At 42.7% G+C, this 13,366-nt stretch overlaps 1 protein-coding gene across 20 annotated transcripts in view; it reads right to left on the bottom strand.

The window, feature by feature from the left end:
• The window catches only part of Clasp2 (cytoplasmic linker associated protein 2), a 220,169-nt gene extending 207,073 nt beyond the window's left edge, over nucleotides 1-13,096 (bottom strand). For 19 of the 20 annotated variants that reach the window (XM_008833404.2, XM_029563675.1, XM_029563661.1 and 16 more), the window contains exons 1-2: nucleotides 12,721-13,091; nucleotides 1,675-1,753 (exon numbers count right to left, since the gene is read on the bottom strand). In XM_008833404.2, the coding sequence (XP_008831626.1) occupies nucleotides 1,675-1,753; nucleotides 12,721-12,927 (286 nt within the window). In that variant the 5' untranslated portion in view covers nucleotides 12,928-13,091. Of the gene's footprint in view, nucleotides 1-1,674; nucleotides 1,754-12,720 lie in introns of all 20 variants that reach the window. The other variant, XM_008833413.2, reaches the window with a different exon arrangement.
• Nucleotides 13,097-13,366: the final 270 nt, after the last annotated feature.

Below are 13,366 nucleotides of genomic sequence, written 5' to 3'. Positions count from 1 at the left end.
CCTCGTTGAATTGTTATTGAATATATCAATGCTGTTGTAATGAAATGCTTCTTCGGGTTGTGTAATTATTAAATAAATAATTTAAAAAAAAACAAAACATTAAAAAGGTTCCACATGCCTTTAATCCCAGCACTTAGGAGGCAGAGGCAGGCAGACCTCTGTTAGTTTCAGGCCAGCTGAGGCTACAGGGAGACACTGTCTCAAAAAGATAAAAAAATAATAAAACATGAAAAAGTTGACCAAAGATATCAGAAATTAAGTGTAATAACAATAATAATCTGACACTGTGAAGCATTAACTTAAAGCACCAAAGAAAACCACCAACATTCAAGGTTGTATTTCTACATGTTGCTATAAAACTCATTTAAAAAGCATTCCAAAAAAAGGGAAAAGAAAGAAGAAAAGCAAGCATTCCCAAGGGGGCTGGAGGGATGGCTCAGCAGTTAACTCTAGTTCCAGGGGATCCAACACCTTCTTCTGACCTCTGAAGGCATTGTACAACATGGGTGCACTTAGACACATACAGGCAATACATTCATACATATTAAATAAAAATAATAAAGAAAAATTTTTTTCTAAAAAACAGCATTCCAAAATGCACATGAAAGTTACTGGTGCTTAGAAAATAAGTCAGAGCCAACTATATAATCCTATCACACAGAAAAGTAGCTTATACTAGCATGCCATCTATGCAGCAAACACACCGTACGTATATGCCACTCAAGAGTAAAGTCAATAGCCCTCCAAATTGTGATGAAGAAAGAGAGTATTTATGAAAGACTTCTGATGCAATCTAAAAAGTAATTTTGTTTGCTGAATCTAATAATAAAAAATTGCAGCCTGAGAGTGCAGTTTGGTGTTAACACTGTGCTTAGTGCAAGGCCTTGGGCACAAAAACCAAAACTGAACAAAAATACATTTTCTTTCATTTTGCTTAACTTTTTTGTTTGCTTGTTTTGTCAGGGGTTTTTGTTTGTTTGTTTTTGAGACAGGGTCTCCCCATAGCCACAGCTGGACTGAATTTGCTAAGGTGACCAAGGTGGCCTCCAACTCACAGAGATTGCCTGCCTCTGCCTCCCAAGTGCGGGGCTATAATTTACTTTCATTACATTTTAGAAAGTATTGGTCCAATAAATTTCTCCTGTACAAAATATAAAATGCACTAAAAACAACGAAAGCATGCTTAAATACCTTTAAGCAGTGTTTAGCAAGTTGTTGTGTCTTGTTGCATTTGCTTCTTATATCAACAAGAATTATTTAAGTAAGTTTAAAATCTCTTTGAGTAAACTAAAGTGCTAAAGTTATACATGTCTTGGTCATATAAAAACTAAGTACTTTAAAGGTTTATTTTAGTTTTACTTATGTATGTATGTGTGTTTCCATGTGCATGTATACAATCCCTGTAGAAGCCAGAAGAGGGCATTGGATCCCCTGGAGCTGGAGTCATAGGCAGTTGTGAGCCAGCTGGCATGGGTACTGGGAACTGAGCTCCAGTCCTCTGGGAGAACAAGTGCTCTTAACTGCTAAGCCGTCTCTCCAGTCACAAAACTACATTTTTTTTTTTTTCAATTTACAGAAACTAATTCTGTATAATAAAAAAAAAAAACACGGGATAAAAAGTCACTACATAAAATTCTACATAAAATTCTTAATTCTTAAATAAAGTAAACTTACCCATTGCTACATAGGATTTAAATCGAGTTGACAATCTATCCACAAAGGCACTTAAAATTTCCAATCCTAATAATGATACCTATAAACAGAAACAGATTCAAATGAATACAAGTCACTGGTATATATTTTAGTATCAGTGTATAATTCTTGACATACAAAACTCTTCACATATTACTAAGTGTTTTTGTTGTTGTTGTTGTTATTGTTGTTTTTGTCTTTTTGAGACAGGGTCTCCCTGTAGCCCCAGCTGGCCTGGAACTCACGGAGATCCGCCTGCCTCTGCCTCCCAAATGCTGGGATTAACGGCGTGCGCCACTGTGCCCGGCTTACTAAGTGTTTTTAAAACGAAGTTATACCAGGCATGGGGGCTCATATCTTTGGGAGGTGAGGCAAGCAGAGCTCTGTGAGTTTGAGGCCAGTCTGGTCTACATGGCAAGTTCTAGGCCGGGCAGAAATACATAGTGAGACCCTGTCTCAAAATAAAAATTAAATTAATTAAATTAAAAATTAAAAATGAGGTTGAAGTATTCAGAGGTAAACAGTTATGGAGTTGAGACACTCTACTTTCAAACAGTTCAATAATAATAATTTATAAATATACAAGAAGACAGTGATAAAGCATTATTTGAGGAAAAAGTAACTGGTAAATTATGTAGTTATACAGGAGCTCAATGATTACACTTTTAACTCTGCAATGTTTCCTAAATGAAGCAGTTAAAAATTCAACAATACCTTTAACTACAAAAGAATTTCCGTTTCTGTTTAGAATGCAGAGCTTGGGGGAAAAAAAAAAAACAACATTCCTAGCTGGGCGTGGTGGTACATGCCTTTAATCCCAGCACTCGGGAGGCAGAGGCAGGCAGATCTCTGTGAGTTCAAGGCCAGCCTGGACTACATAGTGGTTCTAGGACAGCTGGGGCTACAGGGAGACCCTGTCTCAAAAAGATTTAAAAAGAAAAATTCCTATTCTAACAAGAAAAAGTCAATAATCTACAAAATCATAGCTGTTCCTGAATCTATGAGAAAGCTGAGTGTAGAACAGCCAGCCACCTAGCCTGAAAGCTTTAAAAGGGTTTGGGAGGGAGGGGGACCAAACAAAAAATCCACAAGTGACAGGACACCAAGGTACAAGCAGGAAGACTGCAGGATATCCCAGCACTCAAGAGGTAGAGGCAGGTGTTCTGTGAATTTCAGGCCAGCTAGAGCAGCATACTGAGGCCATGCCTCAAAATGTGCTGTATTTAACAAACTATTAATATCGAAGTGTAGGCTAGTATGAAAACTCTTAAGGAGCCAGGTCACAGGAAAGTTCATACCCATTTGCAGGCTCTAGTTTGTACCTACTAACAAGTTCTTCCTCCACAAGTAAGGCCCAAGGCTAAGCAGCAAATTGGAGAGAGCATATCTTGGTGGTACAGGCTTGGGGAAGGGTGTCGCTGCCTCTGTAGAAAGGTATAAATAAATACATCCAGTACCTTTGCCTTCTAGAAAAGAAAAGCTTAATGTACAGTACTGAGGGAAAATAATACAATACCCAAGCACAGGTAAAATCCACTGTTGTAGAGGAACAGCAGTAGGAAAAGCAGAAAAGCACATTCAGTCCAAATAATCAAGGTGAGGGGCTGACTTTCATAAAGCCTCACCCCAAGACTCAAGGGCAAGGAACATCCTAAGACTGACTCTAGACCAGAAAAGTCAAGAAAATGATTCTACTCCTTATAACCAGGCTAGCAGCTATAGAAAGACCAAGAACATGGGGGGCAGGGGGTTACAAAACACACGAAATAGGGAATGATTCAAGTACAGGGTTGATGAGAAAACCTCCATCAAACTAACCCAGTGACAGAGAAACCAGAAACAAATATGAACTAAAGGTAACTGTAGCAACCGAAATACACAAACCAAACTCAACTCCAGACTAGCCTGATTACACAGCTCCACACTATAAGCTTAGCAGAATAAGAAGGATGCCATTTCAAAGATAAATAATATTTAATTTTGTGATAAATTTCTTGAACACTCTGTAGCTTTCAACTAAAAAGCACACAGAAGAGCAAAAGGTAGGGGAGTGGGACTCCAGTTTCAAGAACAAAAACAATCTACAGGTCTGAACCATAAATTTAAAAATCAATAATTAGTGGGTTTGGAGCTGAGGACATAGTTTAGTGATCCAGCAATTGCCCAGAAGTGCACAAAGCCCGGGGTTCAGTCCCTAGCAGGAGGTGACGGGAGTGGTGAGCAGCAAGAACAAACATCTTTACTCTAAAATAATGATTAAAAAGAGCAGCAGATGTAGGTCAACTGGTGAAGTGCTTGATTAGCATCCATGAAGCCCTAGGTTTGATCCCCAGTACCATGTAAGTGGGGACAGGGTGGCACACAGCAATCATAAGGTAGAGGCTATACTACATAGAAAGTTTAAAAAAAGAGAGAGAGAGAGTCAAGGCCAGGCATAGTGGCTCATGCCTTTAGTCCCAGCACTCAGGAGACAGAAGCAGGCAGAACTCTCTGAGTTCAACACCAGCCTGGTCTACACAGTGAGTTCCAGGCCAGCTGGGGCTACAGGGAAACCCTGTCTCAAAAAGACCAAATTGAAAAAAAAAAAAAAAAAAAAAAAAGACAACATATATGAATAAATAAGGAATTTCATTGCACAGGTGGAAATCTTGAGTCAAATGCAAGTGATAAAAATAACCCAAAATAGCCAGGCATGGTGGTGCACGCCTTTAATCCCAGCACTTGGGAGGCAGAGGCAGGTGGATCTGTGAGTTCAAGGCCAGCCTAGTCTACATAGCAAGAGCCAGGGCAGTTGGGGCTACAGAGAAGACTCCATCTCAAAAAGACCAAAAAAAAAAAAAAAAAAAAATCCATCAAATCATATTTCTACATCTAGCAAAAGTTTCAAAACTAAAAGAGAGGGGATTGGAGTTGGCTCAGCAGTTAAGAGCATTGGCTAACAACTGTTCATAACTCCAGTTCCAAGGAATCAGACACCCTCTTCTGACATCCAAGGGCACTGCGGGACATGGGTGCACTTACATACAGGCAGGCAATAAACTCATACACATAAAACAAAAAATAATTAAAAAAAAAAAAAGTAAAAAGAGAGAAACTGGGGCTCAGTAAGTAAAGGGCTTGCTCCAATGTATAAGGAGCTGAGTTCCACACCCCGCCCCCAAATAACCACATAAAAAGCTGACCAGAGTGGCCTGCACATGATTGTAACCTCAGCATTGGGGAGGTAGCAGTCATATTGCTGGGGTTCACTGGCCAGCCAGCCTAGCTTAATCAAAGTTCCAGGCCAATGAGAGCCCTTGTCCAAATAAATCAATTTATGGTTTCTAAGACATAATACATGAAGTTGGCCTCTGGTCGCTACATGTGCCTGCACACACATAAATATATATTCACACCTGCATGTGTATATGTACACACAGGCAGATTAAAAAAAAAATAAAAATAAAACCTGGCTAGGTGTGGTGGTGCATGCCTTTAATCCCAGCACTTGGGAGGCAGAGGCAGTTGGATCTTTGTGAGTTTGAGGCCAGTCTGGTCTACATAGTGAGTTCCAGGTTCCAGGACAGCTGGGGCCACAGGGAGACTCTGTCTCAAAAAGAACAAAAAAAAAAAAAAAAAAAAAAAAGCTTGATGCCTCATCAGGTAAAGACACTTGCAGCCAAGGCTGAGAACCTGAGTCCAATTCCTAGAACCCATGTAGCTGAAAGAACCAACTCCTGTAGGTTGTCCTCAGACTTCCATAAACACAACACGCACACATGTGTGCACACACACACACACACGTCAATTAACTGATCACTGCCCTGTTAACTTCACCAATCTTTCTCTCCTTCTCTTTTCACCCCTGCAGCCCAAGTGTTAGAACCCATGTGAGTAATCTGATGTTAATGAACTAACCTGCAAATTGTTACCTTTGCTACAGAAACTTCAATTCAAAAGAATGAAAAACGTTTTAGTTTAGATCAGAAATGCCAATCAATGGATCAGCTAGGTGCCTCAGTGGGTAAAAGTACTTTCAGCCAAGACTGAGGACCTGAGTTTGATCCCCAGAACCAACATAGTGGAAGAAGAGACCCAATTCCTGCAAGTTGTCCTCTGACCTCCACATGTGCATGCACCCACACACACATGCACACAAACAGAAGTAAATAAATAAATAAATAAGCAAGCAAGCAAGCTATGATTGCTGGCACAAGATCTACACAAAATCAAGGCAGTCAACATTCCGGCATGGAGAGAGGAGGGGCTTCCAAGACACCAGCTCTGACTGAGAAACCAAAGGCAATGGACATTTGCTGGGGGAAGGAGAGTTCATTTTCTCCAGCGGTCCATGGTAGGCTGCCCGTAGCTCAGTGGATGGTCCCTACACCCATGTACATACAGGTAGCACTAACTGGACTCATTGGAAAAAAAAGAAGACAACATGAAGCTGAAAGAGGCATGAGGGGGAAGGAGGAGCTGGGGGAGGGTAATTATCTAAACACATTGTATTCATGTACGAAATTACCAAAGAATAAATAAAAATAATTTTAAAATAAGAAAAAAAATTTAAACTAGACCAAAATATAAACATATAAATTTCTTTAAAGAAATTCTAACTCCTGGCCTGGAGAGATGGTTCAGTCGTTAAGAACGCTGGCTATTCTTGCAGAACACCCGAGTTCGAATCCCAGCACCCACATGACAGCTAGTAACTGTCCATAACTCCAGTTCTGGGGGATCAGACAGCCTCTTCTGTCCTCCGTGGGCATTGCACGACATGGGTGCACTTACCTACATGCAGGCAATACACACATACACATAAAAATAATAAATAAAATATTTTTTTAAAAAAAGAAATTCTAATTCCTCCAATTTTCTCAGAAGTAGGAATCAAGGCTTTAGCTGACAGTGATAATTGAAGAGATACTGGTAGTTGTCTAAGGGGAAAAAAAAAGATGCAAAAAAAGTGGTGGCGCACACCTTCAATCCCAGTACTCAGAAGGCAGAGGCAGACAAATCTCTGTGAGTCCCAGGCCAGGGGGAGCTACAGGGAGACCCTGTCTCAAAAATACAAAAAAAGAAGAAATGAATGAACTAAGAAAACTACAGTGTGACTGACTGCCAGGCAACATTAAGCATCGACACAAAGTCCAGGAATTTAAATCAAACCCAGTTTTGTGTTTTCCCTATCCATCTTCAGTTACACTGGTGCAGATAGACGACAGAGCTGAATTAACCAGTATTGCATTTTAGCAAATGAGGAACATAAAGTAAGAATGAGGGAGATGAGAATAAAGAATGAATTATAAGGGTATGATTAATGACTGTCCAGGATATATTTAGCTCAGTCAAGAGGGATGTAGCAAGCTGGAGAGATGGCTCAGTAGCAGCTGCTCTTGCAGAAGACCTGGGTTCAGTTCCCAGCACCCACATGGTGGCTAGTAGTTGTTCCTAACTCCAGTTCCAGGGAATCCAATGCCCTCTTCTAGCCTCCGCAGGCATTGCATGCACGTGGTGTACTACATTCATGCAGGCAAAACACTCATACACATAAAAGTAATCAAAAAATCTTTTGGGGGGGGGATCTTTTTGAGACAGGGTCTCCCTATAGCCCCAGCTGTCCTGGAACTCACTATGTAGACCATACAAACTGGCCTCAAACTCACAAAGATCCGCCTGCCTCTCCCTCTGAGTGCTGGGATTAAAGGCGTGCGCCACCACACCCCGCTCATTTTTTTTTTTTTTTTAAAGGGAATGAGCCAGCATGGTGGTACACACCTTTAATCCCAGCACTCGGAGGCAGATGCGGGTGGATCTCTGTGAGTTCAAGGCCAACCTGGTCTACATAGTGAGATCCAGGCCAGCTGGGGCTAGAGGGAGACCCTGTCTCAAAAACACCTGAAGTAACAGAATTTCAGAAAAAAAATCGACATATGTTCTCCCTCATATGTGGATCCTAGAACCAAACTCTGATAAATAAGTATGTGACAAGACATAACTACAGGAACCAGGATAATGGAAAGGAACCAGGGAGGTAAAGGAAAAAAAGAACTTGAAAGAGAAGAATAGTAGGAAACAGGCCTTAATAAGGGAGATATGGATAAAAATTGGGTTCATTGGAGGGAGGGAGGGAGGGAGGGAAGGGTAGAAGAGTTAAAAGTTGAATGAAGTCGGTTATGGTGCACACCTATAATCCCAACACTTGGGAGGTAGGGGGATAGGAGGCTCACAGGTTCAAGACCAGCCTGAACTACAATGCCAAACCATCCAAAATATAAATTTTTAAAAAATGAAATGGACACCCCCATGAAGTAGTCAAATTCTTTTCCACATGTGTATGGTGAGGGGTCCACAGCCTTGATCAGCCAACAACCTCAGGTGATTGTCCTCTACTTCTTCCTTGTCTGAGACAGAGTCTCTTGTTTGCTTTTGTACTCTAGGCTAGCTGACTCACTAGCCAGGGATTTACCTGTCTCCATCTTTCATCTCCCGGAGGTGTACTGGGATTACAGATGCATGCTTCCACCATCAGTCTTTATGTGGACTCTGGGGAGCTGAACTCAGGTCCTCATGCTTGCATGGCAAGCACTTTCACCCAGTGAGCCAGTTCCCCATCTCAGTCAAACTCTTTGTTGGTATACTAAAGAAATAAAGTTCAGAATATAGAACTTACAGAGTATCCCAACCACCAACAGTAACATCACTTTCAAAGTCTGCATCACCAGCAACCACACATCTGTAGTGGTCTGAATTGTAACATTCCAGCAATTACATGGTCTGTTATAGTCATGTGACTGTTGTTATGCCTCCTAAGTTAGTCAGACTGGCACATTTACAGATGGAAATAGTCAGCCCTCCATATCCACAGGTTCTGCATCCCCAGATTCAACTGACATCAGATGGAAAATATTTGGGAAAAATATTTGAGTCTGGGCTGAACATCTACAGACCTTCCTTTGTCATTCCCTGAACAATATAACAACTATTTACACTGTATTAAATACAAGTAATTTAGAAATGATTTGTCATGCACTTATTTATTGGTCTTTTTGAGTCAGGGTCTCCCTGTAGACAGCTGGCCTATGTAAATAAAGCTGGTCTCAATCTCACAGAGCTCCACCTGTCTCTGCCTCTGGAGTGCTGGGATTAAAGGCAAGTGCCATCATAGCCAGTTTAAATACACTTTAATCTCAGTGACAGTGAGGCCAGCCAGATTTAGCATATGGGGTTATAGGGAGACTGTCTCAAAAACAACAACAAACCAACAAAGGTATGTTTGGGTCTTATCTAATGTTATTCAGGATTATAAAAGAAACACTAAAAGAGGACACTGAAGGTAGGCACTGTAGCACAGCAAAAAGGAGCTTGCGGCATGAGGATTGGGAGTTTGAAGTCAGCCTGAGCTACACAGCAAAATACTATGAAAGAGAACTGACTCTGACTCCTTTGAAAATCACTGACCTAGACAAATTTTCATGCATGTGTACAAACTGACAACATAAAGGGACAATGATAATGATAAAAAGCTAAAAACAACTTTGGATGCTCATCATAAAGGACAGGTAAAAAGAGAGACAGAATCTGTATACAGTGATAAGAAGATAAACCTTTCTTCTTTCCCTTACCAAAACTGTTTTGGGCCATTAAAATGGTTGCGTGAGTAAAGATGACTACCACCAAGCCTGATGACCTGAATTCCAGCCTCAGAGACCATACTGTGAAAGGCAACTCCCACAAGTTGTCCTCTGTTGGGCAAGGTGGTACATGCCTTTAATCCCAGTGCCCAGGAGGCAGAGGCAGGTGAGTTCAAGGCCAACTAGGTCTACATCATGAGTTCCAGGACAGCTGGGGCTACAGGGAGACCCTGCATCAAAAAGACAAAAAAAATATATATATTTTTTTTATTTTATGTGTATGAGTGTATTGTCTGCATGTATGTGAGTGCACCCGTGTCATGCATTCTGCAGAGGTCAGAAGACGGCATCAGACTCCCCTGGAACTGGAGTTAAGGATGGTTCCTAACCACCATGTGGGTGCTGGGACTCCAACCAGGGTCCTCGGGTCCTCTGTAAGAGCAGTCAGTGCTCTTAACTGTTGAGCCACTCTCCAGCCTCTACCTCCACATAACTAATTTACCAGGCCTCTGACCTAAGGCCAGATACATCACCATTTTTTAAAAATTATTTTTATTTTATGTGTATGAGTGTATTGCCTGCATGTATGTAAGTGCACCCATGTTGTGCAATGCCAGTGGAGGTTAGAAGAGGGTGTTGGATCCCCTGGAACTGGAGTGACAGACAGTTGTCAGACACCATGTGGGTGCTGAGAACCGAACCCAGGTCCTCTGCAAGAGCAGCCAGTGCTCTTAACCACTGAGCCATCTCTCCAGCTCAATATCACCTTTTCTATAAAGAAGGAAAGTAAGAGTACAGACTTCCTAAAGACATCTTAAAGAGTAAATGAGATCATGCAAATTCAGCACTTAAAGATGGTGCCTAAGACTCAAAAGGACTCTTTTTAAATGATGGTTATATTTAGCAATATTTATTGCAGAAATTTTATTAACATAATATTATTATAAAATCTGGAAGACTTTTAGCAAAAATCAAAGTGTGTGTGTGTGCCATTTATGCCTATTCCTGTGATTTTAGTCTCCAGTTAGGATTTCAACAAACTCAAGACCCCAACAGTCTCCTTAACATCTCAACTTTATTAACCAATCTTCTCAATGTAACCTAGTCAAAACCAAACTTTCCACTGACTTCACTTCAGCAGTCAGCACCATCTAACATCCTGTTGCTCAGGAAGGCAGCATCCCTAATTCCTCTGTTCTCTCAACCCTCACACTCAATCCAAAACAGGATCCTATTGGACCTACCACAAATCATACCCCAAACTCTGTACTTTCCAGCACTGCCACAGCTACCAAACAAGCCCACTAAGGTCTACTAGTTGTGAGAGCCACCCTTTTCATATATACCCTCTACCACATTTAAAGTAAATTCCCACAGCCTCTGTTACACAGTAAGTATGAGGTGAGCCTAGGCTATATGAGAGCCTGTCTCAAAAAACAAAACTAAATCCTGTATGCCTTTATCTACCTGCCTCACCAACTTTAACCCAACAGCATGCTCATTTAAACTCTAGTTGTGATGGCTGTCTTCAAAGCAGGGGCTGAATTTGCTGTTGCCTCAATCTAAATCAATCCTCGCTCCTATATGTATTTCATTGGTGTCTCAACTCAAAAGTCACCTCACTTTGTTGACCAATCAAAATACAAACTCATCCTTATTCTTTATGTAACATGCATTTACAAGTACACTGCTTGCAATGATCTAATTTGTATACCAATCTGTCCACCTCCTCCTGAAGGAACAGAGATTCCACTCTTACCATCTCCTATCAGCTACCCTGTGAGGTCCTCAATGAGCAACTATTTAAAAGTTCCAGCATCCACATAAAAGTTAATACTCCCAGTCTCTCTTCACTGTTCTTTCTTCAAACCAATTATTACCACCTCATGCTACAGATTTCATTTATTAATCCTGCTCATTCCTCTCTCTACTTGCCTCTGAAGGTCCACAAAGGCAAGGTGACACCTTTTTTTTATAATCTATAATGCCTAGAGTAAGAACCTGCAACAAAAAACACCAGTGAGAAAAGGGAAAATTCTGCTCTTCACAAAGAAAGAAAAACAGTAATAAGAAAATAATTTGAAATTTGAAATCAATTTTTAAGTGATTCAACATCTACTACCTTGTCCCTTAAGTCTGTAGGCTTTCAGTACCTTAAAATATACTAGTACGTGTCACTGCTAATGTTTTATTTCTATATGAAGTCACTGGCTCATTAAAAAGCAAAAAAGACATGAAAGCAGGAGGAGGATTATTTGGGAAACGGAAGAGAACCAACAAAAGTGGGAGAATAAGGGTAATGATGATTATATACATGTATGAAATGTCATAATGAAACCCATTATGTATAATTAACATAGCCTAATAGAAACGTTCAAAACCTTGTGAAAAGTCTAACCTTTCCACAATTTCTATAGGTTTCACCATTAAATCTACATCGTAATTGTAGAGTTTGCCTTTCTTGCCTATGTAGACAAAAGTTTTCAAACACTTCACGCAAGGGAGGTTCCCACTAGCATTTTAAAGCAACACTGCCACCAGAAGACTAAACAGAAAAGTAACTGCTAGCAACTCCGGAACCGGCAAATCACGTATTAATCTGATCTCCATACGTGGCTACCTTATGGCCTGTCTGCTCCTGACTTAACACCCATTCCTTCTAGTACCTCACCCCCATCCCCTTTCTATTTTCCTTTGCGGCATCAACTAACCTGGTAGCACACGGTTTCAAATGTGAAACTGTGGGAAAACACGATGACAAATGAAGCATTGAAGTGCTTTCTCTTGTCAATAAAGGAAAAAGGCAAATAATGCATGGGATGGGCAATCTTTTCGTCAGATTTAACGGTCGATGCAATAAAGGACCCGAGTAAGCTCTGAAGATGCTCTAGAGACGAAGATCACAACTTTCACATAAAACTAGGAAAAGAAAAAAGGGGAGGAGGGAGGGAAAATGAGGGAGAGGAGAAAGAAACAGGAAAGGAGAAAGAAGGGAGAGAAATAGGGAAGGAAGAGAGGGAGGATACAAAGGGAGAGGATGAGAGAGGAGGTGGTACAGAGAGAAGAAAAGAAACCGAGTACAAGCAGGATAAAAATTACTAGGAAGAGATGACGTTGACGTCAGCCGGCAACTTCTCGCATCCTAAAGCCCTGAACTTCAGCGCAGGCGCTCCACGGGCGTGTACAAACGTAACAAAGTCTTCCAGCCCCAGGCTCTAAGTTTTCAATTTTTCTTTCTTAAAGTGCCGAACAGCAATATAGCACCCAGGAGCTCCGCAATGTGTCAGGGACTCGCTCCATGTGGCCGATTCCCAAACTTGATGGCCAGGCAAGCGCGACCCGGGCAGCAGCGGAAGGGCGCGCGGTGGCAGGGCCGCGGGGAAGAGCCCGCCCACCCCCCGCCGCCGCTCACCCGGTAGTTGCTCGAGCCCACCCAGCCGGTGAGCGCGTCCACCGTCCTGGCCAGGCGGCTCGGGTCGTCCTCCAGGTCCGGGATGGCGCCTGGCGAGCCGAGGTAGAGCAGCAGTTCCTGGCCCGCCTGCAGCCGGCCACCCACGTCCTTCTGCAGCACCTGGGCGCTGAAGTACTCGGCGCTGCGGGGCTCCATGGCTGCGCCCATCCGCCGCCCGCCGCCCTCTTCTCTGAGCGCCGCTGCGGGGCCCCCGCGAGGCCACGCTCGCCACCCCGAGGCGCCGCTGCCCGAGGCGCGGCGGGCGGCTGGGGCACGGCCCCTAAAAACTAATCAAACTCGGCGCCCCCCTGCCCTAGCCCGCTTCAGAGGCCGCGGCCGCCGGCGACGTCAGCGCGCGCGTGACGTCAGAGAGACGCGCCCAGCCGGCGCGCCCGAGCCCTGCGGCGGCCGAGGTGGCGGTCGGGGCCTGCGGCAGTCCTGACCTGCGTCACTTGCTGGTCAGTTTGGGGCGTCCCCCAAAATACCGCGTGGGAATCCCGCACGCTCCCGCGCTTCACCGCTTCGCGGTCTTCGATACTTGAACGAAAGTTTCTGGTCCTTTGGATTCTCCCTGCCCCGCCCCTGCCGTCCTTTTAAAACCAGAATG

Source organism: Nannospalax galili, unplaced genomic scaffold (assembly GCF_000622305.1).
Source record: "Nannospalax galili isolate Female #2095 unplaced genomic scaffold, S.galili_v1.0 scaffold1176, whole genome shotgun sequence".
Taxonomy (NCBI): Eukaryota; Metazoa; Chordata; class Mammalia; order Rodentia; family Spalacidae; genus Nannospalax; species Nannospalax galili.
Note: the sequence above shows the minus strand (reverse complement) of the source record. Positions and strands in the feature narration are given on the sequence as shown.